The sequence below is a fragment of the Ambystoma mexicanum genome, chromosome 11 (assembly GCF_040938575.1).
Source record: "Ambystoma mexicanum isolate Mex_15411 chromosome 11, UKY_AmexF1_1, whole genome shotgun sequence".
In the NCBI taxonomy this organism is placed as follows: domain Eukaryota; kingdom Metazoa; phylum Chordata; class Amphibia; order Caudata; family Ambystomatidae; genus Ambystoma; species Ambystoma mexicanum.
In genome coordinates this window covers 828,721,293-828,748,264 of record NC_090934.1, presented here as the reverse complement: position 1 = coordinate 828,748,264, position 26,972 = coordinate 828,721,293, and the positions used below count along the sequence as shown (strand labels likewise).

Genomic DNA, 26,972 nt, shown 5'->3' with positions numbered 1-26,972 from the left:
AGTAGAGTTGGCTGGTGATAGGAATAGGTGACATGCAGTGATGAGCTTGCATGTGTATGATGCTAGAGGCGACGGCGTTAACCTGTCTCGAGAGTGATAAGGTGGCGTCAAGATAGATACCAAGTGTTTTAGTATCTTTGGCCACTCTGATGGTATTGCCATCAATTATGAATGATTTGAAGGACGGGTCTAGCTTGCTAAGTCTTTGGTGAGAGCCTAGGATGAGAATCTCGGTCTTTTCATCGTTCAGGCACAATTCATGCTGCGCCATCCAGGCCTGGATGACTTGATAGATGTAGTCGATGGCTAGAGTGTCAGTTTTGTGGTCACCTGTGATAGGGATGAGTATCTGGGTTTCGTCGGCGTAATTGGTATATGTGACACCCAGATAGTCCAAAATATCAATGAGTGGTTTCGTGAACACATTGTAGAGTGTCGGGGAAACACACAAACCTTGAGGGACCCCGCAGGTGACAGGCGCGGGATCCGCCATGGCAGTGGGGGAAAAGACTCTCCTGGATCTGTTTTCCAGAAAGGAAGTGATCCAGGCCGTGGCTTTGTCCGAGAAGTTGGCGGCAGTTTTAAGGTGACGCCAGAGGATTTGGTGATTTACTAAATCGAAGGCTGCAGAGAGATCCAAAAGGAGTAGTAGGGCAAGCTTGCCCTTGTCTTTTAGGTCTTCGATCTGAGTTTTTAGATCTAGAAGGGCAGTTTCCGTACCATACCGAGGGCGGAAGACTGATTGTCTCAGTCCCAGGTGATTATTGGTTTCCAGGTAGTCCTGGATCTGCAAGTATGCAGCACGATCAAGAATCTTTAAGAGGAAGGGGACTGTTGTAATGGGTCTGAAGTTAGTGGGTATATTAGCATCCAAGGTGGGTTTTTTTGAGGAGGGGAATGACCCAGGCATCCTTGAGGTTATCGGGGGCAATCCCAGTACTGAAAGAAGAATTTATGAGTGTGGTGATGAAAGGAGCTAGATTGTGCAATGCTTCTTTAATAATGGTGGGAGGACATAAGGCGCCCTGACAATTGGACGGTTGAGGTTATTAATGATGTGCTCAACATCAGTAGTGGATAAGGGAGAGAAGGAGAATGGTTTTGGGGTATCACGGTTGGTGCTAGCACTGGTCTGATGGATTTTGTGCTGCACACTAGTCTGCAGGCTTTTTTTTGTCATTGATTTTGTTTTGGAGAGTGGTAATTTTGCCAAGGAGGGCCTTTTGAATGTTAGTACACCAGGTACTGTCTTTGGAACAGGTGTCAGGAGGGGTTGCAGGTGACTCCAGTTCCTTTAAGATTTTAAATAACTCCGTTGTGTTTGACTGGGCTTGTTAGATGCATTTGTTATACTCATCTCTTTTGGCCTGGAGTATGGCCTCTTTGTAATTTAGAGTGGCAAGAATAACGCTAACTTTGTCAGTATCAGTAGGGTTACTTTTCCAACGTGATTCAAGATTCCTTTTTTCTTTGCGCAGGGTGAAGAGAGGTTTGAGAGTGAAGTCAGTCTCTCAGTCAGACTCTCGGATCCAACTGAAAAATGGGGTCTCCCATGGCTTTCTGCACACTATGCTAACCCTCTGCAAACACTCTGTGTGTTACCAATAGTACCATTGCAGTTGTTTAGTGTATTTCGTGTCTTCTCCAATACAACTTGACCTATTCAAGAATCTATCACATTCACTTCCGCACTCCTAGTGGTGTCCCTCCTCAATTCCCTCATTTCTGCCTCCCAGGCTGTATCTGTAGATGCTTCACGAACAGGTTGCAGATCTTGTCCACCAACTTCAAATTCCAAACATAGGTTAAAAATGAGTCCTCAATTAAAACCAAACGTGTGTCCGTATTGCTATTATCAGTTTGCATCAATGTCTGGATCTGCCTCAGCATTTCACTGATATCTACGATCTCCAGTCCATCCAGCATTGTTTTACCTATCAGAGTCTAAAGCCTCCTTCTCCAAAAAAAATCTGTTTTCTTATTTCTAGCAGTCTTAGAGCTCTTGGAAACCTGTGTGGCGGGGAACATATGGGCCTGATGATCCTGTTGATGCGAAAGACACATGGCCAGCCTCCTCCTGTGTTTACCCGCAACATGTAACTCAGGTGACCTCAGATGCCAGAATAATCATTGGCGCTCCATTGTTCGTACTCCCTAACTTATACTTTTTGCCATGTGATGTACTTGCATTTATTTCACCCTGCAAAATAGGGAGGTCCATACAACATAACCAATAATCCCTTTGTTCTTCCAGCTGACTTACCACATTCAAGTAAAAATAGGTTTACTTCCATATAATACTTCATTGTTCAGATGTGTCAGTGTGGGCACAGGACTGCTCACACCTGCCTCATTTTTGCACTGCGCATTTATGTGTACTGAGGATTTTGAGAACCTCGCTGTTACAAAACTCCCAGCCAAGCTCTCTAGGGTCTGCACATCCTAGGCTGGCACTCTGGCTCTGTTATCCACTCTGAAAGGGCTCCTCCTCCTGAAGCTCATGAGACACCACTAAGGCCGACTGCAGGGATGGCTCACTTCTGCCTCACTTTTTTTATATTTTCAATATTTTTGAATGGGTCATTTGTTACTTCTTTACAACTCTTTACAACTCCAACTGTACAGTCTTAGTTTTATTTTCTTGTCCTTAAGACTGGGATGAGTTTCTTCAGATCTATAACGATCTATGCCCCGGTGCCTCAGGCCTCTTTATGCCGGGGATGGTGGCGGGTCTCGGCTCTCACTCAGATGTGTTTCCTCGTTCCTTTCGCTTGTCATATTCTCATTTCCAGTTCCTCATCGAGTAACTGGTATGCACTTGCGCTGGCGGTCAAAAGCTTTCCCTGCATCCTGTACCCGTGATCTTGGCGTCGTTGTTCATGCACCCTGCTGACCACACTGTATTTGTGGTCATGCCACCACCGGATAGCTTGTTCCTTTCTCCTTCCTCATGATGCCGTTCTTGCATCTACACATTCCTCCACTTCCACAAGGCTTAATGATGACAGGGAACCTCCCCACATCAGACTCTCTTCTTTCTCTCCTACTCGTCCCATTGAAATATACGTCTCTTGTTTAAGAGACATATTCCTTCCTTTTCTTTTACATTTTTCTTTGCATTGCCTTCAGCCAACGGTAAAGATGGCACATTATTGGTTCCAACAGGCCGTCCCACGTATGCAGCTATGGTATTTATTTAATTTATTTATTTACATTTTTAAAGCGCTCACACACGCTGTTACAGGAATTGTTTATTTTTTAGTTGCATAATTGTTTTTCTTTTTTGTCTTAGTTGCTTATTTATAACGCGCTTAAACACCCAGAGTCTTCTAAGCACGGACCCGGGGATTGAACCTGTGTTGCTTCGTGTCATCTTGCTTCCAAGGTGCGCACGTTGCCACTGAGCTATCCTCCCGTAGATTGCCTAGGGAGTTCCTCACAGGAACTGTAGCCCTTGCCCAAAAGGGGCAGTCTCTCCCGGTGAGGTCCCACTTGCCTTGAAACTTAGGGAGGGTCTGGTAGAGCGGGCTCACCTCCCTAGCCTCACAGGGAGACGGGACAAATACTGTGTATAAAATTGGACTTTTGAATCTCGCTTCGTCTAAACCTCCATCATTCCAAAACCTCCATCTAATGGATTTGACAGCGATTTTACTTTCCCATGCAAAACAGCTGCTGTCCGCACAGTAGGGAAAAGAGAGAGAGAGTTAAAGACATTGGGCCTCATTACGACCCTGGCGGTAAGGCAACAATGGTGCCGGTAGTGCTACCGGCGCCGTTGCTGCCTCACCTCCTCACTACGAGTTCTGCTCGCAGGGCCGCCCTGTACGCCTGGTCAGACCAGACGTGCAGAGCGGCACCCGCTAGTAGAACAGGATGCTAACAACGGTCCCATCATTAACGGGACCGTTGTTAGCATCCTCCCCATTCCCATTGAGCCCTATGGGGGCTCAAATGGGAATGGGGATGTACCGGGTCTGGGTCCCGCGAATGGGAATTACAGGGCCAGCAAAGGTCGGAATGGCCTGGTAATTCCCATTTTTCGGTACCCGGACCCAAGTTTGGGGATAGCCATGCTACCTCCAAACTGTAATGAGGCCCATTCTCTGTCTTGAATGTGTTTGCATTTGTGGGAGGGGGTTAAATCACTGGTAGGCCATATAGGTCCCTCTGATGCAGCCTCACATGGATGTAGTTTTTGCAAGGACATTGGAAGCCCGGCGGACTGATCATGGAAGCACATTCAAAGTGCTTCTCCTGGTCCAGTAGAATAAAATATTGCCCTGCCAGACGGAGAGCACTGACCAAGGCACTATACTGGGGAATAAGATTCCACAGAGGAGGCTGATCCTCGTGCTGCCAACTTGTGTGCGGCTCGCCGCCATCACAGGATGCATTGCATTTGTGTTCTATTGTTCTCGCATTGGACTTGATGTTCCTTTGGAACCCAAAAGGCTGTTGACAATGGTGTTGGAGAAAAACCTGGTTATTCGACTCTGTGAAGTAAAATACTTAATACAAGAAACCATTATTATTTTAAAAAATAGAAATGTTATAAAACCTTTAAAGGTAATTGTATCGTTTAGTTTGAAAGGTAGAAATCCTTTCCAAAGTTTACAAAGGTGACTTTAAAAAATATATATAATTGTATGCAATTGACCGAAGATGTCTTAGTTTCCGTTTATAAATGGTCTGTGTTTTTCCCATGGTTTGGCCCTTGCAGGCTTGCTATTTCCTGAGGTCTTAGGGCAGCATGGGCAGGGTATATGCGCCACATCCCCGCATTCTACCGGCAGTGGCTCTGAGCTATTGGCCCCAAGCGGGAGATGAGAATCTGCTTCCAGCAGCTTCTTGGTGTCACAGCTGACAAGATGTGCAAAGGCTCTCCCATCTGATGAGAGGAGGATCTGTAGTTGGGAGGCAACACTTTGCATATGCAAACAATCCCTGGTATGTAAGGCAAACAAGGAAATAATACATTTTAATTTTAGCCGCAGAAAACTAATACTGCTGAGAGGGGTTAGAGACCAAAGAGTGCAGACACATTGGAATTGGGTGAGTGTGGAAAAGTTTGAATGTCAAAAGACAAATGTAGATTGTGGAAAGGCACCTAAAAACAGGGTGTCAGCAATTTACGGCAGTGACATCAGTTTCTGTACAAATATGGTGCACAGAACCCCTCTGTCTCATACCCTCTGTAGTAAGACAGGATAGTCATATCTGACTGAGAAATTATGGTGGTATTTTACTAAACATACTCAAATTAAACATCCAACATTGGGAGCTGTTCAAACTGGTTATGTAATTACTTGTTTGTTCATAATTCATCATGGAATTGTCAATGTGCAAGTTAACAGTCACACCACATGCATTGGTGTATGTTGCCCCAAGCAAACCAAGTCTTCTGCCCAGACCAGCCTTCCTTGCCTCCCAGTATCCATCCCTCCACTTGGATCAAAAGATCAGTGTTTGAAAATCAGAGGAGTTTTTGTGCATCTATTGCAGGTGAGACCACAAAGACCCCTGCAACCATTGCATCCAGGTTACTTTGATGTGTGCTCTCTTCTCGAAACCCTCACCTCGCTTTCCTTCGCTCCTTCCCTCTGCCTCCCCTTTGCTCCCTGCTCCCGCCCACCCTCCTCCTCGATTGGCTGCCAGACTTCAGGAAGCATTTTGAACTGCAAGACCCAGTGCAGCTTTGCCCAGGCAGTCCTCAGCTAAGCCCTGAGGCAAAAAAGGCAGCTCCTTCCTAAGCAGTTCCACTCCGTGTTTGACCATGTTAGCCTGGGGCACCTGACACAGACAACCTACAGTGACTGATAAGGTAAGAGTGGTGTGGGCGGCGGGTGCAGCCATTACTGTGCTCCATTAAAACCCCACCACTCTTATTACCTATTATTATATAGCCCAATTGTGTAAGGTAGCCATATTTTCCATTTGGCCTAATTGTGTAAGGTAGCCATATTTTTCATTTAGCCTAATTGTGTAAGGTATCCATATTTTGCATTTGCCTCAACTAGCCATATTTTGCATTTGGCCTGGTTGTGTAAGGTAGCCATGTTTTTCATTTGGCCTGATTGTGTGCTGTAGTCATATTTTGCATTTAGCCTAATTGTGTAATGTAGCCCTATAGTTGGCCACTATACTGAACTGTACCATGCACGATAGGTAGCCACTGTGGGTTACATTTAGATAGAACTATGAAGAGCAGCCCTGCACAGCACCTCGAATACTAGTATGCAGTTATCCCCAAGATGAATTTGGTCTAACTTCAGACATACGGCCTCATCACGAGTTGGGCGATAGCCCTTAAATGCAGCAGTAACGCTATTACCGCTGCATTTAAGGGTCCGCCCAAACATGAGTCTGACAGCATTCACCCCGAGCTCCAAGCTGGGGGTAAATGCACCAGAAAAATGCCAATTTTTAGGTGCAATTAGCGTGCGCTAACTGCACCTAAAATGCCCCATTGGGGAATGAGGAATACCCATTACCACCCAACCCTTGATCTGGCGCTATTAGCACCGGACCAGGTGGCGGTAACGCAATTAGCACAGGCAGTATCCTGGTGGTAATATACCGCCCAACTCGTGATGAGGCCCATAATCTATTACCACTTTGCAACAAACATTAGACTGCAGCTATCCCACATGATAATTTCGGACAGCTGCACACACAATCCCACAAATCCTACTCAATGCACAGCACCACATTCATTAGCTACCCCCATGACATATTCGGCATAGCTGTACACATACTGCCTGTCTCACATACTCTGCACACCATCTCCAGCATTAGAATTCAGCTAGCCTGCACAATTCATCCAACCTAACTGCACCTATACCCAGTGCATACATGCACTATTTATTTCTCTGACCATTTACACTTACCTGGACTGCGGTCCCCATTGGGGTTCCATCTACAGCTCGTTGAGAGCATACCAGTGGTGAAAGGTGCTTTACAAATGGCCATTAACATAACATTGACCGGACTTGAATCGGACCTGGAAGTACGAAGATTATGCTTGTGTATCAGTAAATATACGGCACAACGTGTCAGTGTGAGAACATGGCAGACGCCAAAAGGGCATAAGAAAAGCAGGAAATATATGGCGCAACACGTCAGTGTGAGAACATGGCAAAAGCTTAATGCGCATATGAAGAGCTATACATTTTCAGCTGCGATACTCGGGATGAAGAGTTGAGAAGCACTAGTGCAAGAACAAGGATCAGCCCTTGTAAATATTGAGGTACCCTTAACACAGCTGCCAGTGTCTATCTAGAAGACAGTGTGTAAGATCTAAGAAGTTATCTTGAAATTCTAAGTCAAGTGGAAATAAAAGCTTGATGAAAGATTACTCAAATGAGTTACTCTCACAATTACACCAACACTGGTGGCAATACAAAGATGCGGCAGGAGAAGTCGAAAAGGAATATGTTGTTGTAGAAATAGAACTGTATTAAGAGTTGATTTGACAATACATGGTATTGTCAGATAGGATAAAGTGGTGTTCCCACAGAGCCTCCCCTGATGAATTTCCATAAAATGTTTTTTTACATGGTATGAGTGGAATGAAACATGTTGGGTGTGTGATTAGGTATGAGCACAAATGAATTATGAGTGAGAATTTTGTAAGTATGTCGTAATATGAAGTTGAATATACACATGGTTTGTAACAGTGTTATTTGAGTTATGTGGCCCTGCGGTACAGATCACTGGACTGAGGTTTTATAGTGCCTAATAGGCTTTTTGAAAAAATGGTGTTGTATAAGAATAAATAAAAGTAAGTTTGTATTTTTCTAAACACAACATCTTTATATTTGCTTGTAAAATATGAATTGCCTCTGGTGTAGGTTTGTGAGAGTGTCCATGCTAGTAAAGTAGACTGGCAAGGGAATGACAATTAACCATTTCAACTTTTTCATTTAGAAGTATTAACATAACATAACATAAGTTAAAAATAAGTCAAAATACCATAATTCATCAGAAAAAAATGAAAGTCTTTTCCTGTCCAACAGCACTGAGGGAGTAGTTTGAAAGGAAAATTGCAGTACAAGTAGCAAAAAAAAAAATCAGGGTGGCAGGAAACTACAAGATATCTGTAGCTGGAGAGAAGGAGGGATGTGAATGGAAAAGAGTGTGTGTTTACAGAGAGACCTCGCCTGGTTAAAGAAAAAGAACTGAAGTGCTTGAAATCAAAAATGTTAATTTGGCATTCCAAATGTTGTTTAAGATCCTTCAAGGTTGTATTGCCACATACATTGTTTTGTTTCCATCCAGAAACTTAATACACTGGGGAAAGCTTGTGGGGAATTTACTAGAAAATTGATGGAGACAGCCTGATTCACTCCATACCTGACCTGACTGTATTCTCTATTTCACTTTGTTCATATTTCAAGGAATTCTATTCTGTAAAAAGAATGTACAATTGTATCAAGGGGTCCCATTTCTTTTCTCCCTGTTCTAGTTTGCTACCCTCTTCATGTAGCAAGGCTGGTGATCATCCATGTGTTGGTTCTTTCTTGTGTAGATCATTGTTGGCGTAATTCTGCTCTATTACCTTCTTGGAATCAGTGCCTTGATCGGAGCAACAGTGATCATCGTCCTTGCACCTGTTCAATATTTTGTAGCTACCAAACTGTCCCAGGCCCAGAGAAGCACATTAGTAAGTATTGCCCCATAAATGCATAATTATGTGACCATTTGCATGTGAAAACAAATCAAATGCATGTTTGCATTCGACAAATTCTTTCCAATACTTGAGCGATTGATAATTTTAGTAATTCTAGGTACTCAATATTGGATGAATTCCAGTTTGCTAACATCATTGGTGCCACTTTCCAAATGTGGTTGTTTTGTTCTGTTTTTATTTGCTCTAAGTACTGTTTTTTGTTGTTGTTGAAAAAGCATCCACTCTTTCACAGGCGGTTCCTCCTCCATATCAACGCCATACATTTCCATATTTCCTGAATGGCGAGTCATTTTACCAACTGCTTTTCTTTATAAGCAACATGTAAATATGTCGTCATGTGCTGCAGTACTGATCTCGAAAAATGCCCTCCTTTGGCCAAGGCATCAACATCTTGATCACATTTTCCCAAACCCATTGGGCGTGGTATTTCACTATTTTGTCCTTGTACTGGGTAATGCCTTACATAAATGTATAAGGGGAGTGTCTCCCATGATGGCATGTCACAATTAGTTCTATCAATACTTACCAAACCTCTATTTTGATTCCAGTCTCCTTTCCGTTCACGCCTCCTTCACACTCTTCCCCCAGCAATGTTTCCCTTTACTCCCAACCTTACGTCTTTCCCCAACACCAGACCTTCTACATCACAACAAAATAACTGAGCAACTCCACAAATGTTGGCCACGCTCTGGACTGCACCCTTTGGTCCAAACCGCAGCTTCACCTCTCCACAATATACACCAATATACACAGAAATTAACTTTTCTCAAACTCTAAACCATCTTACAACATGTGGCTGGCACCAGCAATCACTACACAAATTAGTACACTTCAAATACAATTTGGGTGTCTTCTCAACTGGTGAGGAAATCTGTCATCAATATTACCTCGAAACAAGGTGTCCTATGAAATCTTCTGGGACCTTGTCTCAAGATATCTCATCTCTATTAATACCTTGTCACGAGGTGTATTACGTAGCCTTCTGTGACCTTGTCACAGGCTATCCATCATTTTCAATCCTTTATTTCACCACAATTCCCCCAACATACAAACAGTTCCCTCCCACTGTTTCCGTTTTGCCAGGCCGATGCTATATACTTACATCTGTCGATAAGCCGAGAGCCTCCGGTATCGAGCTTCCACCAATCAGCCAGCCACCCTCTGCCTTATGGTGTGACCCACGGGGATCAGACAGGATTTTCTCTAGGGGGCTCCTGTCAACCTTTCCTTGTTCACTCGTGATACCGGTCTCCTACGGGTAACCCCGCAGTCTTCGGGCAAAGGCATGGAAACTTCGACAATCGGAATGCTCTGGCCAACCATACGTTAAGATGGTTTGTAAACCCCAGTTTAAGCAGATGTGAGATGCTGGGAAATCCTGCACTGAACAACGGAAATCGTCAAAGTGAAAGGCAAAACCTGCTTTAAAAACAATCCAAGATAAAGCAGGGACAGCATACAATCATTGAATCTTGCAACTTTCAGAGCTCTTTATACAGAACATCATATTTTTAACCAAAAACACATCATAATGATGATTCAAAACCTAAAGGATGAAGGGATTGGTTAATGGATAAAGTAGATATACATTTCTATAACGGTTAACCTTCTAATTGGGTAACATTTATCTACTGGCTCCTCCTGGGACGACCTCTAAATTGGGAATCTTTATCTGGTCTGTTCTCTGCAGCATGCATACCCTCCCTAATTTTTTCGTAACCTTGGATGGGTTGCATAGCTACTGTCTGTGCCCTGCATGGGTCTGCATTTCAGTGAATTCAGCAGTTTTAGTTTTTGTAGAGTCCCAAGGCCTTTCATTCACTTAACTGCGTGCTGCGGCTTCCATTTGGAAAAGATGGCTGCCCATTATTGGTAAGTTTCTATGTTAGTGAGCTATATATGTGTGTTATTCATGTTGCCTTCAGCTTATACATGAGTTATGTTAATATTCCTCATGTCTAAATGGTTACAATCGATATTCTTTGTGTATAAATGCATATTTGACCATGTGCATTTTCTTTGTGTTGAGTGCATGTGTGCTTCATGTCTAGTGGATGCGTGTGTATGGTTATATCGTCTGTCTGTTCATTCTCGCCATCTTTAGCTCACATCATGCTCATCATTTGCTGCACCTGCTTGGGATATGGGCGATATGGTTCCCTCAGTGTATAACGTTTGTCACCCGGGTGGTATTGGGCTGAGGGAGGGGCCTTAGTTATAGAAGACATATTCATCTGTCCCTCAACAAAGGATCATGGCTTTGCTCCAATTTCTTAAACATCTCAATAAGCCCATTTATGAAGATCACAAAAACATATGACCTGAAGTGCTAGAACTACGAAGACAACACTCGAGTCTTTTTTTAAATGACAAACAAAGAACACAGTAGTGCTAACCTCAGCAAATGCCTCACACAAGTAAGCACATGTACAATGATAATCAGCCTGAAGCGCAACCTGGATAAAATGGAAATAATTATAGTCTCAACAAAAGCCACACCAGAAGCGCTAAATCCATGGCCAAAGGAAATGCGCAACCGCCCCAGAACACATACAACGATTAACAAGCTACCATACACATGAAGAATATCCTAGCGGTGGAACCACAAGTCAATGCAATAGTCAGAATATGCCTCCACCACCTGTGTTCAATCAGAGTGATTGTGTCCTACCTCACCTTCCCACAGAGGAAGTTGATAATCTTATCCCTGGTTGTAGCCAGAGTTGACTATGCCGGACTACCTCACGAAGAAGCTGCAACACATCCAAACTCAGCGGCTAGATCACTACTCAACCTCAACTCTAAAAGCTCTACACAGGCTACAGTTAAGAAATGAATCAAGTTAAAATCACCCTGGATTGGTCACAGAGAACTGCAGTGTCAAGTAGCTGAATTCATTAAATTCAAGCTCCCCCAATTCCAACCAACCAAAGAACTATGGTTGATAATGAACTAGAAATCAAAAGCAGGCAATATTCCAGAGAAAGACAGAGACATTCCGCTTTCCCACCCATGGTGGTCAAACTCAGGAACACGCTGCCTAATGATATGAACACTATAAAAGAGCACCTTAAATTCTGGAAATACCTCAAGGCGTGGCTGGTCAATGCATAATTAACAGGGAAGCCAACTGGTAAACAAAGACATTCATGACAAGTGAGCAAACCCCACAATAACTCCTGATGTCAACTTGAAATCAACTATACAACACAAATTGAATTCCTACTGCACAGAACCCAAAGAAAGACCACCAGATCACCACAGACACATCACCGACATAGCATATTTGGAGAGGAATCAAGCTTAACAGTACATCACACCAGTTCCCGTCACCAGCATCGCCTATCAAGAAGGCAGCACCAAACACCCAGTCACCCAGAGAGAAGCAAACATAAACAATCCAACATATGCAAAAATGTGGGAGCCTCTCGACTGAGAATGAATACAGGCGTAAATACCCTGTTCTGCGGGATTGCGTTGTTCAGCAGGTGGGCCAGCATGAGGATTATAACAAAGTAGAATAACTTTGATGAAAGACTATGATGAAACAAAAGTATTGTGACCAAGGAATTTGGTTAAGAAGGATTGTGAGACAGAATGACTTTGATGGAGAAGGACTATGATGAAGGAAACAGATTATGACAAAGTAGACAAACTTTGACGAAGGAGAAGGTTTGTGATAAAGATTAAGTACTGGCAAAGAAACAATGTGACAAATGAGAAGGTCTTTGAAAAAGGATTGTAAAGGAGTAGAAAATTTGCTATGAAGTAAAAGGACTATGATAAAAAAGGACTTTGACAAAGGACAATGACTGAGGCAAAGGAGAATGACTCTGATGGAAGATAAGACGTGTGATATCTGAATGTGATGAAGAAGGACTGTAGAGAAGGCTGTGACAAGGGATAAGGACTATGATGGAGGAGAACTATAACAAAGTATAGGGACTGCGACGATGGAGAAATACTGTCCTGAAGGACAGCAAGGCACAAATAGAAACATTGTGAGGAAGGAATGTGAACAAGTAGAAGGACTGTCCAAATGAGATGCACTGTGATGAAGAACTCTGACAATGGAGAATGGCTTTGTCCAAAAGGGATTTTGATGACAGAGAAGGACTGTGATTAAAGAGAAGGACTGCAATTGCAAAGGACTCTGATGAAGGGGCAAGCCTATGATGTAGGACTGTGATAAAGTTGAAGGACTATGATGAAGAAGAACTGTGATGAAGGTGAAGGGTGGATGAAACATTGTGATGAAGGTGAAGCTCTATGATGGACTCTGATGAAGTAAATAATTATGAGAAAGCAGGACTATGATGAAGAAGAAGGACTGTGATGAAGGAGGACTATGATGAATAAGGAATCTTGGAAGAAGAATGTCTACAAGAAAGGGGGAGTACTATGATGCAGACGAACTGTGATGGAGTAGTACAATGCTAAAGAAAGACCATGAGGAAGGAGGGGGACTACGACAAAGAGGAAGAACTAGGATGACATAGGAATGCAATGAAGAATGGTAATGAAGGAGAAACGAACGTGACAATGACCTATAGCAAATGATAAGGACTGGGATCACATATTATAATCAAGAGTTAGGACTAGGGAATAGGCGAAACATTAAGATGAAAAGCTATAATGAAGGGCTAAGAAGGAGAAAGACTATAATGGGAAGCACTATGGTGAAGTACAAGAACTGATGAAGAACAACTGCTGATGAACTTTGACAAAGTAGAAGGACTATGACAAAGACACATTTTGATGCTGCGGAAGGGCTGACAAATGATTGTGATAAAGGAGAAGGAATATGACAAAGAACTGTGTTCAGTTAAAAGCATTATGACAAAGAAGAACTATGGTAAGGGAGAACTAATGCAACAAAGGGGAGTGATGAAGAAGAAGGACCATGATGAAGGAGGTCTATGATGAATAATGACTGTGATGAATGAGAAGGAATAATGGGATGAATAGCTGACAAAGGAGAAGTACGGTGATGCAGAACTGTGATGAAGGAACAATTTTATGACACAGAAGTACTATGACACAAAAGTACTGTGACAAAGGAAAAGGAATATGTCGAAGGGGAAAGTTTATGGCAATGGTGAAGGATTAGGATGAAATAGGAGGACTGTGATGAAGAACTGTGCTAAAGGAGGAGAACCGTGGGCAGGACTATGATGAACAAGAAGGACTAGGATCAATGAGAAGGACAAGGATAAAGGTGGAGGATTAAATTGAAAAGATAAGACAAAGGAAAAGGACTATATCAAAGGTGAAGGACTAGGAGAAAGGAAAAGGACTACAGTAAAGCAAAAGGGCTAGGTCCAAGGGCTACTTTGAGAGAGAAGGACTGGGATGAAGGACTAGGACAAAGGAGACAGACCATGGTGAAGCCTTTCAGTAAAAGGACCAGAACAAGGGGACGGACTATAATGTGGGTCTAAGAAGGGCCACTATGAAGCTAGAGGGCTATGATGACTAACTAGAAAAGACGTCTTCAACCTGTGTTTCTCCTGGTGTTTTGTGCTACAACTCTCATAATCCCTCATTTCTGACTGTGCTAACTAAGGCTAAAGGGAGCTGTAGTCCAACACATATGGAGAGCGAAAAGGGTGCAGACTCCTGGACTAAAAGAAGGAATAGTAAGCTGACGGGCAATGTATGATGCACCAATGCCTGCAAATGTAATTGTCACTTCCATGCCAAACAGGTTATCTGTTGTTCTTACACCCTTTCTTTTCTCCTTTCTCCATAACATTGCTTTTGCCACAAGGCAGTGCTAAAGTGCCACCATAAGTGTAAAGTTAAAAACATTAAGATAGGATGCATACACAAAGCTCAGATGCATGCACACCAGGAAGCACAAAGAGAGCCAATTTTCAAAGTATCCTTATACCAATCCGAAAATCCATGCATACAGGAATGCTTTGGTAAAGTTGTCTTTCCTACTTTCAGCCAAAACTAATGAACTTACAGGGAAACAATTGCTAGTGTTTATTCCTGACTTTTAGACTCAAAATACATTTCGAGCAGTCACACAATGTAGATCCAGTTTGTTAAGATAAGCTGCAGGGCGTTGTTTAAATATCCTGATATTAACACAAACGCACATTTCAACCCACTGCAGGAGTATTCGAATGAACGTCTGAAGAAGACAAATGAAATACTGCGAGGCATAAAGCTCTTGAAATTGTACGCATGGGAGCACATTTTTCACAGCAGCGTCGAGGAAACAAGGCACAAGGAAATGACAAGCCTCAAAGCCTTTGCTCTCTACACCTCTATTTCCAGTAAGTTTTTATTTGGTAATCCATCCTTGTCAATGTCTTTATTTATTCATTGTATTTTTTAATGATCACTAATTTTGACTATTAGGTGACACTGTAAGCGATGCCTATAAGCGACACATGTGCATGGTAAGTAAAGATCGATGGCATGTGAGGAGGGGCACAAAGCCTGTACATGGCCATGCTACACCCTATTGCCATTCCAACCCACTAAGTGGCCCTCCCTCTCCAAAACACATACCCTTCTTTGAGCTTGCAGCTCTGTGTTTTCGGGGCAGAATTCTGAAAGACAATGCCATAATTACAGCACAATTCTTAAACACGTATGTCGTCAGCCACATGATTTATTAGCAGTATGAGTGGTGTCCTTACATCTGTTCCTTGCACTGAATGCCTGTTAAAAACAACCCTTGGCAAAGCCAACAGTTTGGGATCTTGTATATGCATTAGGCATTCTCCAGACGCGGCTATAATATGACCAGGTGCAAACACCATGAGCCTCCTATAACCATCTTATGGACGAGTAGTACCATCATGGCAGGGCTTGTGAAATACAGATCCCATGCTGATACAAAAGCAGTTGGCTTTGCCAATGCGTGTTTGGTCATTTGCAAAATTGACAAATTGTGTCTCTCATTTGTGTATGCGTTTTAAGCATGGCATTTGTAAACCTATGTACATTAGGGGCATTTAATGGCCTTTCCTTGGTGAATTATGACAGGTCAGCATAGGTTTTAAGGCCTAGGTATCAAAATTGCATATGTATTCTGTTTATAAAAACCGTGCTGTCAAATGGATTCCTTTGTGTTTTCAAATATATGTACACATTTCATTATTCAATAACTTTTATAATTTGCGAATACTGCATTTTTTTTTTACCTGTAAAACATTCTGACCAAATCTGAAAGGAGTTTGAATGAAAGTTAATATACACGTGTTGTGATTTATGAAATGTTTCACTCTTTTGGGGAAACGATTCGCACGTATTAAGACTAAGGGCCTGATTCACAGAAGCGTTTTATAATGGCACATGTCTCATAGGAAAACGCTCTGTGAATCAGGGTGTGAATGTTTCATTATGCCTGGCCACAGGTCTTTCGAATACAGTACTGTATTTAAAGCATATTCTGGCCACCCAGGCTCAGATGTGTCTAATTGACAGAGGAGGCACTGTACAATACGCTATGAACGGTCCATCATTCTGTTGAAAGCCATGTTGAAGTATCCACTGTATTCAAGTGAGATTTTTGATTAAGGCCTCAAGTATGCATTTTATTATTTATTAAGGAATATGTTTCATGTGACTGACTTCGATGTGGCAGCCTATGAGCCATAAAAGGGAGCTCGGGAGTGCGGGGGATTGCCGAGGGGTGGTGCCATAATGATGCAAGAGGACATATGCACCAATATCAGATGTAGTCAGTACTCAGCCTGTGTGCCAAGAAAAAGAGTTAAGACTGGATACCCCTCTGAAATTGGAGGAACTCGGTTTCAGCCCAGGCATGTTGTTAGTGATCTCTAGAGGGTGAAACCATGAACATGTAGAGTTCTACCTCTGAATAATGTTTTACGTGGTTGTGCAAATATGGAGGAGACTTGCGTTTGTTTCTTTAAGGCACCTAGAAAAATGGTCATGACATTGAAAGCCAAAATGATCTATTCTTGACAGCGTTTTCCTAACAATGTTAGGCAACTAAACAGTACAGCTTTTAATACTAAACATATCAGCTGCATAGTGTTTTGTACAGTGTGCTATGCAGACAATTGCATGGTAAAATAAATCAATTATACTTTCATAAAGAAAAGTCAAAAGGATGATAGTCGAAGGAAGCATTTATTTTTACCATTCATGCGTCAAATATGTTTATTCGCACCCAGGAAAGGCACTCGTCCAATTGGGTGGCTCGTTATGTGGGAAGAAACTGCCAGTGCCTTCCTGGTTTCTCACAGTCACACATGCCCCTTCCCCAGGTGCTGCCATTTTCTTTTCTCTCCTCCCCCCACTACCGTCCCTTGCCTGACCAGTCTCCACCACCCCTGACCTCACCCTGTCCCCATGACATCCACCACCGCTACTTTTCCCTGCCTGCCCCACAATCTCACTTGGTAGCTCAAGGCGTGCTTCTCTGTCTGCCTCGCTACTCCACTGTCTGTAGCTGGGCCACCATAGAAATAGAAAAGGGACTTAGTCCATGTTCTATTTACTATGATGGTGGCCATCTTGGTTTTTTATTGATCGGAGTTCGGGCTAGAGGAATACATACAGAGCCCTTCTCCGTCACAAAAAAAAATACTCTTACACTATTTGCACCCCAAAGGGAGCCCTGGGGTGTGAATAGATATCAACCCTTTCTTCATGATCATACAGGGCTAGTATCGGCCCTGCTCAGTCCTTAATAGGCTTGGGATACTGGCCCTTTACACCCCTGAACGTGGGGTTGATTGCTATAAAATACTTAGGCTCAGTGGTTTATCACTCTGATTTTTTTTTTTTATTGTTGAATTTAATCAAAATTGTTTTTTTTACATCTTCAATCTAGTTTCGTTGTAAGTTAATCCAAATGGAACATATCTCTAAAGGGTTGAAGAGAAGGTAGAAGAAGGCTAGGAGTGGCCTAGGAAGTTGTGTCATGTTTAGATTCCAGTTTTGCTGTTAAATGTTGCTTAATTTTAAAGTTGCTATTTGCCATGAGGCTCTGTCCCCGCTGATCATTCTTGCCCACCAGGTTTTTTCCTCTGTCATTGACGAGTGTCTAAATAAGTATTTCATGTAAGGGAGCCTAATGTCCAACATACCGGGACAGGAAGTAGGAGGTGGCGGATTGTCACGTTTTCCTTGCTGCAGCATCTGCAGTTGTTGGTCAGCGAAAGTCCTCTGATTTGGCGTATTTCATTATTATCAAAGAGATTCAGTCAAGCTCTCATTATGGTGTTTCGTGCTGATCGACTAGGTAACTTTTTGATGTAGTTCTGTACCGAGTTCAGTTTGTTCCATATTGGCGGAAGGTGAGATGTAAGTTTGCTGCTGTTTGATGCAGTTAAAGTACGAATCCAGTCCAACTCTTTTATTTTTTTAAATACCCTTGTGGGATTGTACTTTAGATCGTCTTCTGAACACTCTACACTTTTTAATCGCGCTAAGTTTTCGTCTCTCCATGATTTGAGCATTTTGCAGTTTGATTCACTTATTTCTTCGATGACCAGGCCGTGGAGGAAAGTACCGTTCGGAATAATGCATTTCCTGTAAAGCATGAGTGTATTACACTCCACGGTGCCCTGTAGGGAGAGTAGACTTAGTTCTCGTCTAATCAGAGAGGCTGGTTTTGATTTTGGCAGCCCTAAGACCGTTCTCCAAAAGTGGGCCACCAGTTTTGCCCATATTGTTTTCAGTAGATAGGGCATTGCCTCTGAACCGTAGGTCACTGTGGGAACAAACTTCAACTTGTAAAAGTTTAGTACTGGGATGGTGGAAAAGCATCCACATTTTCTATCTATCGCCTTTCCTTGTGTCACCAGGTTTCTGGTTTTTGTTTGGAGAGCTTCTTGCATGGCGAGTTCTTTTTTAGAGTTGTCTAATACCACACCCAAGTATTTAAACTTTTTTACTTTGTCAACGTCTATCTTGTTTAGAGACCCGTTTAGTTTTTCCAATTTCTTAGTCGAAATGTTCCACGACCATTATTTTCATTTTTTCACTGTTTATTTCTAGGTTGTTTTCAGTAGTAAATCTGAATAAGTTGGCAAGTTGTCGCTGTAAGCCGATAGGAGTCTGATCTATTAAAATGAGATTGTCTGCGTATAATAGTCTGCTGATTTTTACTTGGGCTAATTTTGGTGGAAACAATCTAATGGCCTCCTCTGTGTGTTGGTAGTCCCCTTGTAGGCTAAAGAAAAGGGCCGGGGCCAAAGGACACCCCTGTTTGACTCCTCTTTTTGTCTCAATGGGAGCAGATAGGCATCCATGCTGGTTCAGACAAACTTTGATTTTTTGTATCTTTATGTAAGGCTTTGATGGGTTTGAGGATGCCATTTGGGCATTCCCAGGCTTCCAGTTTTTCCCAGAGCGTAGCTCGGTCGACCCTGTCGAAAGCCTGGGAGAGGTCTATGAATGCGGTAAACAATCTTGGGCCGCCCTCCATCACTTTGCTTTCAGAATTGACAATAGGAAGATGTTTATCGCTGTTCCTAAGGTTTTTTAAATCCAGTTTGAAAGTTGTCATTGCATGGTGCTTGAGATGCCCATCTTTGAAATTTGTTTAGCAGCAGTGATCCACAAACTTTCCCTATCGGGTCCAGGAGAGCGATTGGGCGATAATTTGTGGGATCTTGGTTGTCTCCCTTTTTATATATCGGAACCACAATCGCAGAAGAGCACGAAGGTGGAACAGATTGCGAGTCCGCACATCTGATGAACACAGATCTTATGAACGTTGACCATTCCTCAGGATGGATTTTTAGGTCGAGGTTGATGATGCCATCAGGACCTGCCGCCCAGGATTCTTTCAGTTTTTTCAGTTTTTCAGTTAGGACATCACATATTTCCTCTTGGTCGTCAAATTTCATCCATCCCTGGGTTATTTTTGACCCCCTTGGGTCCTCCTGTAGCATCGACAACAAAGAGCCCTCAAATGGTTTGACTGTGGGAAGTTGGAAGAGCGACCTAAAGTGGGTAGTCCAGATGGCTTCACTGATGCTGTTTAAGGTAGCCACTCCAGTGGGCGTTGTAATCGGTTTCAGCAGTGATGAAAATTCCCGGGAGTTATTGCTGCAAATTGTTTTAAGTACGGCTTCCGCATCTTGATCATATAGCTTCCATCTGTGCGATCTGACCCAGGATTTATAGCTGCTGGTAGCCTCTTGGAGTGTTGTTTTAACCTTGCCTGGGGGCAAGTTTGCTACACTTCTTTTTGCTTTTCTGAATTCTCGTCGTTTTAGGACCAGAAGTTTGTCATAAGTATGGGTGATCTAATGAGAGCTGGCGTTTTCCTTTCTTCATGGTTTTCTGTACGCCATAAGTAAAGGTCCATAATCGATGGAGTTTGGGCAGAAGTCATCACCTGATTTGCTGTATTGATTCGATAATTCTCTAATGCTATTTTTGGTGAGTCTCAGCCTGGTTCCCTTGTGGTTCTGCTCTAGCCCGACCTTCATCCTGTCTTGGTTGTGATGAATAGACTTCCAAGTAGTCAACAGAAGATTGTGGTCACTAGATGCTCTTTGGGTGACTTCAAAGGAGGTAGTTAAGGACAGGATAGGGTCGGACACAAAGATGTAATCGATAGTGGACAAAGATTTTCCATTCGACCAAGTTGGTAGGCGGTCTGGGTTTTTAAATACAATGTTGAGATTAAATAGCTTCCTCGAGTTCATCAGTTTCAACCAGTCCTTTCCTTGATGTTCCCCAGGCGGTGCTTTTTCTTTAAGTTTTGCTTGTTGCAGGACACATTCAAGTCCCCACATACCAAAATGTGATAAGTTTTGTAGGTGGCCCGTACGTCGTCAATCGTATTCTCAATTAGAGCTAAAATTTCTTTTGATCTATTGCTGCAGGGTTCCAGTACGTATTGAGAACTGCAATAGAGATTGGTTGATGGAAAAGGCCTTCCGGTAAGTTTTGTGTCCAAGTTAGCAGAAGAGCTAACAAAGAGTAGTTGGCGACGAGAACGCGTGATACGGTGAGGCCTCGGCCAGTTCAACATGCCGTTAGGAGGCCCGATGAGGGACGACCCAAGATACCCTTTTTCGCTGGTGCCAGAAATGTTTTGTATCCGTCGAGGGAGGGATTGTTGGACAGCCAAGTTTCCTGTAGGCACAAGAGATCATAAAAGCCCAGGTCTATGTCACTGGTCGTGGTTAGATGCAAATACACCCATTAGTATTCCAGGAGCCCACCCTTAACTCATGAGAGGTGGCATTTTCTGTCAGTGTCGAGTCTGGGGTAAGGTTCCTGTTCTTGGGCTGCTATTTTGAACGTTGCGTTGATGGCGCTTTTGGAAGCCATGACCAAAAGCTAGAAAAAGACGGGTTGTTGCTTCCAGATGCCGGTCTGTCTTTCTTGAATTGGAGATTTTCAGTGATCGTCCTTTTGGTTTATTGGCATTCTTTGGATAGTTTAACTTTCCCTTCTATCTCCACATGTTTTAAATGGACGGTTCCTAAATTGAGTGGTGTTACTGTCCCCTGTGACAGAGTTTGGTTCTTGCTTGAAACAGTCGCTTTGGAACCAAAGCGAAGCTCCCCCGAAGATGTAGGAGGGTAGTCTCTCTGATTACGTTGGGTAACGTTTGGTTTGCGTTGTTTTTCTGGTTGCTGGTGGTTTTCACAAAGTTTCCGGTTTTTAGTTACCTTATTAGGTGAAGGCCCGTAGTTTTTATAATTGTTGGGCAGCGTGTTCTCCCTCTGTAGGGTCAAGTCATATCCCAAATTTAGAAAGTCTCTGTCCTGGTCGATCAAGAGATTTTTATCCCTTCTAGATAGAATGTGCAGGTGACATATCGCTCTTCCATGGTAGTGACTTGGCTCTACGATCCTCAAGTCGTCCAAGTTAATTTGTTGAAGCTTAGGTATAAGGTGGATCAGGGACAGAATTCCTCTTCTGTTTAGGGTGACGTTGTACCGATTTTCCTTGATTTGCTCTAGTTTAAGGATCTATTTCCTAGGTGATTTTCGATAGGCTTCCGTCTTACATTTGTAGTGTAAGTCAGCATAGCCTGTTTTTTGTCTGGGGCTATGCTCTTTTCGATGGTTTGCAGTGTTTTATGACGTAGAGGTCTGGGGCCGGAGACTGGTTCCAAAACGTTGTAGTGGTCTTCTGGTTGTGACCGACGTGTTTCTGAACTAGGATGGGTCTTTTTCGTCTCATCCTGCTTTTTATAAGTAGCATCGCAACTTTTAGATGCTGTTTTTGGTCTGTGTGTTGCTAGGCCTTCAATTTTATGTCTGCGCTCCTCTAAAGTCAAAAAGGGGGCTGAAACCCATCCTCGTCTACTTCGTGCCTCGGCGAGGGATCATGGTTTAAAGGTCCCGATGTGGGGAGTCTATTTGGTTCTTCTGAAAGCTGGTCTGTCGTGCCAGGAGATACTGCAGCGTCAGGGTGCTGGCTGAGGTTGATCAGGGCGTCACTTGTCATAAAGTCCTCTACTGTCTTTGGTGAATCTGGGATTATTTGCTTTATAGTTGTGTCATAAGAGTTTGTGGGTCTGTACTCCTGATGATTTAGTAAATTTTGAGAGACAAGGTTGGAGGTAGCGACCAGGCTTGTCTTGGTAGACGTTATTGGTCTGTTTTCAGTTACCATTTTAGGTCTAGGAATTTCCGAGTTTGACTGAGGCTTGTTCAGTCTAGGCTTAGATGATTCGAAAATTGAGTAAGATTGATCCACCGGCTCTGGTGTCACCGTATTAACTCTCCTTTGTTCGTCTACTACTAACACAATGTTGTTAGAGTTCCCTTGAGCACCTTGGATAGTAGATGGTTGAACATTTTTGGGAAGAGGCTTTTCTCCAGGGGGAGGGTTTGCTTTTTGTGATTGCGCTGATGTCAGATCGATGATAGATGAAGGAGTGATGGCTGTGGCACCCTGTAGGGTGGAGGGACCACGTTTCTCAAGATGGACCAGGGCAGTTTCCATTGATTGCAGGCGCGATGATAGGGCATCCATGTTTGTGTTTGGGATTTTAGTTTTTTCCTCTTGAGCCATGATGTATCCTTTTAAGAAGATTAGCTTTGTATGAATCGTGGCCTGTAACGTTGTTTGATCCTTCAGTGTGTCATGTAAGGATTGATACAGTTTGGTGAAGGGGGCCAATGCAATCGTAAGTGTTGACATGAATGAGAGAAGGTCCGCCTTCTTTGGTGGTGTGTCTTTGTTTGTTACTGAAAGTTTTCGATTATTGCCATGAGTAGGAGTAGATAGAATGGAGAAGCCAGATTAGTCAAAGCGGGAGTCAGTGTTACCAGAAGTTTTGGTCCTGTCCCTGTTCTCCCGATAACTTAAGTTTGTGTGAAGATTTTTTTGATGTGAGTCTTGTAGGTCATGCTCCTTTAAGGCTGCCCTCCTCTTTTCGCTAGGAGGCACTAGTTCTATCCCATTTCTTTCTTTCACATAGGTCTTAAAAGAATCGGGAGGACTTGATGTTACAGGCGAGGTGGAATTAGGTGAAGCCACTCAGAACCGTTGAGAGTCTGAGCAAGATGGACCGGCAGGCTCTGTATTTTTCTCCCGGTCTTTAAGCGGTGTGCATGGTAAATTTCTAATTTGTGGTATTAGTGGGCCCAAAGGTTGGGCCTGGCTTGGTTTATACCCAAGAACCAGTGTGTCAGTTTTGGGACTCCGGTTTGCTGGATCTGGTGTATCTGTTTTTAGTCTGGCCCCTCTTTTTCGCCTTGCCGTTATCTTTTCCATCGCTGTACGAGGACGTTTCCTCAGGTTATTCGGAGTTTGAAGAGTCTGAGTAGCTTGGGGGCGTGGTCCTTGCTCCGTGACTAGGGGGCGTGGCCCTTGCTCTGTAGGGGAGCCAGTGTTGATGTCATCCATGTCTGTGTTTTGTGGTCGGGGAAGGCATCCCAAGGACTTCTCTGGTTCCTGGCACGAGGCACGCGACGGGGGGACCCCGGCCTCTGCGTGGACCAGGGCCCAAACCGCGTGAGTGTTTGCACCAAAGCCAGGGTTGCTTATCACTAGCGGGCATGACGCCGCATCCACCCCAGGATCGCACTGCTCCTCGACAGCACCATGGCACGGCCTGGAGAGAGGCGAGGAATGGGAGCCAGCACCTTCACAATCCCGGCGGCGCACCTCTTTAACACAGCATTCTCCATGGGTCAACCGGAGCCCTGCCTCAAGCTTGGCAGTGCTCTCCCGCTGCGACGCCAACTTGGCCCCCCCTCCGGAGAAAGCCGGTAAGCGAGCAGGAGGGGTTCCATCGAGCGGGGCCATGGGACTCTGCTGTGCAAGGTGAATGTCGCTCTGTTCCTGAGATTCCGGTTCAGAAGCCGATGACATGTTTCGCGGTGTGCGAGGAGAGCCAACAGATATTGGTAAGGTTCTGGATCCAGCAGGTTGGGAATATGTTTTAAGATCTTTCTTTTCTGTTTTTTTCACATGAATTTTAGCAGATTTCACTGCTGTTGAACGGAGCTTCTCTGAGTCCTGAATTTCAATTGATGTGAGTTTTTCAGGGTTCGAGCGAGGGCGCGAACTACGAAGGCGCTGGTTGTCGTCCTCGTGGGGAGATAGAGGAGGGAGGGAAGTCTTAACAGTCTTTACAGTCACAACAGCCATGACTGCCACTCTCCACCACTCCGCGTCCGCTCCGCGGGCTGCTCGATCAGTTGTAGCTGCTCCAATGGCTCCTCCTCCAGCTAGGAATGAACAGGAAAGACAGACACTGCACAATAGGGCTCTCTGCACGACTGCCACTCTCTGCCACTCCGCATCTGCTCCATGGGCTGCTTGATCAGTTGTAGGCGCTCCAATGGCTCCTCCTCCAGCCAAAATATGACTGCTCTGCCTCGATCTCTTTGGGGAAAATCTTTTTATTTTTATAAAAGTTTTATTATGACTCTTGTGGGACTAAACGAAAGGTTTGCTAATCTGGGTTTTTTCAGTCCAGAATTCGCAATGCACTGCATTCTACTGTATTTTATTGTATTACTTGATTATACTTAGTCTCAGTCATTTCTTTACTCTGAGTTTTATCTTAACTCTATTGGTACAGTGCGAAAGGTTTACCAATCTGGATCCTTCAGTCCAGAAAATAAACTCTGGATTACGGGTGCGAAACTGACTGATTCCTGAGTGATATTGTTGATACATCTTGCATGAGAAGCATCATTCTACCAAGTGCTGTGTGAGCCACTCTGGGTCCATCATACAGGTATAGCCCCACAACACAACATAAATAGTTACACATGGGTTTCCCTCTAAATCCAGCAACAACATATCGAATTTCCTTCAGGGATTGAGGGCGGACGAGGGGCGCCAAGACGACATGGCCTGCTGCACCCACTCCGCTAGCCCAGCCATGCTTAAAACATCCTGCAGCCTTCTCGAGTCGTGCACACCACTGCTCATCGCAGGATAATAGTGATGATAGACTCAGATTCGACGGTCTCATTATTTCTAATTTTAACCATTGATATACATTTAGGACAGCAGATGAGTTTGGAAAATTCCCATAGGAATATAGCGGTAAGAAACGTGCAGTCTGTTCATGGCTAATGTGCAGAGGAACTTCACAGTAGTCATGACAACTAGGTGTCTCTTCACAGCACTATTCCCACACAAATATGGAGGGCGACCTGCTCATCGCGACAACACGCATGCGCGAGGGCGCCATGACAACAAACAGACTGTCCTCGAGCAGCACCGCGTTCGAGTGATGACCCTTTCTGGATGGATTACTGCATGAATAGGCTGAACAACACCTTTTCACATCATGTTTGGTCAAGGTGCAGAGGCTAGATTGAGAAAATGACAATTCTAGCCTGCAGCAACTTTCATCCATTGACTAGAATGGTCTTATTCTCAATTTAACCTCAGCACCTTGCCAAAATGTGATGTGAAAAGGAGTTGTTCAGTCCACACTATTCAAACAATAATCTGTATTCTACTCCCTCCTTGTCATGTGCATCCACTGCACCCATGTTAATTGTGTATCATAAGTGAAATTGTCCATTAAACTAACACATTTAAGCTTAAAGCTATGGAGACATCACAACCGCAATGCGAGAGACTTCACATTTTACTCGCCTGTTCACAACACCTGCTCCCGGATTGATTACATCATGGCATCCACCCACTGTCCATTCTTCTGGGGAATGAGTCAAATCCTACCACACACATTCTCCGACCACTCAATGGTCACACTTGAGGCCTCCCTAGCAGGCACAACAGTTCCCGGACTAAGCTGGAGATTCAAGCCGGGCTCACTTTCGGATGCAGTCTTCGCAGCTGAACTGCGCCAAGAAATAATAGCCTTCATAGAGATAGATCAAGGCTCTGTCGATTCGACCAGCACCATATGGGAAACACTAAAGTGCTTCGTACGAGGCATATGCCTAGCGAAAGAAAACGGAATATTAAAGTTAATCCGTAGAGAGCTCTCTGACAGTGAACGACATCTAAAGGCACTAGAGCTGAGAGCCTCCACGGCACCAGACCCTCAAATCCAGGCAGAGTTGAAAGAATAACTTCTGAAGTTCAGGGAAACAGCCGAAAGGGAACCATAATTCCCCAGCTGCAATCATCAAATCCGACAATATGGAGAAGGACAGAAGCCTGGCGCACTGCGTGCCCGGCAATTATCAATAGACAAAACCCCAACCCGCGTGGAATGCATTAAAGACGCACAAGGGCAGCTGGTATACTCAGAAGAGGTCATCGCCAATACATTCCGTAACTTCTATCAGAACCTGTACAGCTCCAGGGGTAACTCAGACTCTAAATCTCTACAAGAGTGTCTCGACAACACCGAGTTGAACTGGGTGGAGGCAGTCCTGCGAGAACCACTGAACGCACCAATAACTGAAGAAGAAATACTGGACGCAATAAAATCCCTTCTGAGCTCCAAAGCGCCAGGACCAGACGCGCTCACCGGTGAGTTCTATAAGGCTCACGCGACTATCCTGGTACCTCTCTTGCTCCGCGTCTATGAGGAATCTATTGAGCGAGGAAGTCTTCCCCTCACGCTACGTGAAGCCAATATAATGGTGTTGCACAAAGCCGGCAAACCCGCAGATGAATGTGCATCATATAGGCCGATTTCTCTGATCAACCTGGACAATAAAATCCTCGCAAAAATTCCTGCTTCACGGCTTCTCCCTCTTATGCAGGCTCTAGTAATTGGAGATCAAGCCGGATTCATCCCGGGACGCAGCACTACCTATGGCATAAAACGGCTGTTCGGTGTTATCGAGGCCCTGGACCCAACACAGCAGGCAATAGCAGTGCTTCTCGATGCCGAGAAAGCCTTTGACGCTGTGGAATGGCCTTT

General features: G+C 43.9%; 1 protein-coding gene across 1 annotated transcript in view; it reads left to right on the top strand.

The window, feature by feature from the left end:
* ABCC8 (ATP binding cassette subfamily C member 8) overlaps positions 1-26,972 on the top strand; it is a 1,583,626-nt gene that overhangs the window by 631,957 nt on the left and 924,697 nt on the right. The window contains exons 11-12 of the mRNA XM_069623778.1: positions 8,531-8,665; positions 14,817-14,979. Of these exons, the coding sequence (XP_069479879.1) occupies positions 8,531-8,665; positions 14,817-14,979 (298 nt within the window). The remainder of the gene's footprint in view (positions 1-8,530; positions 8,666-14,816; positions 14,980-26,972) is intronic.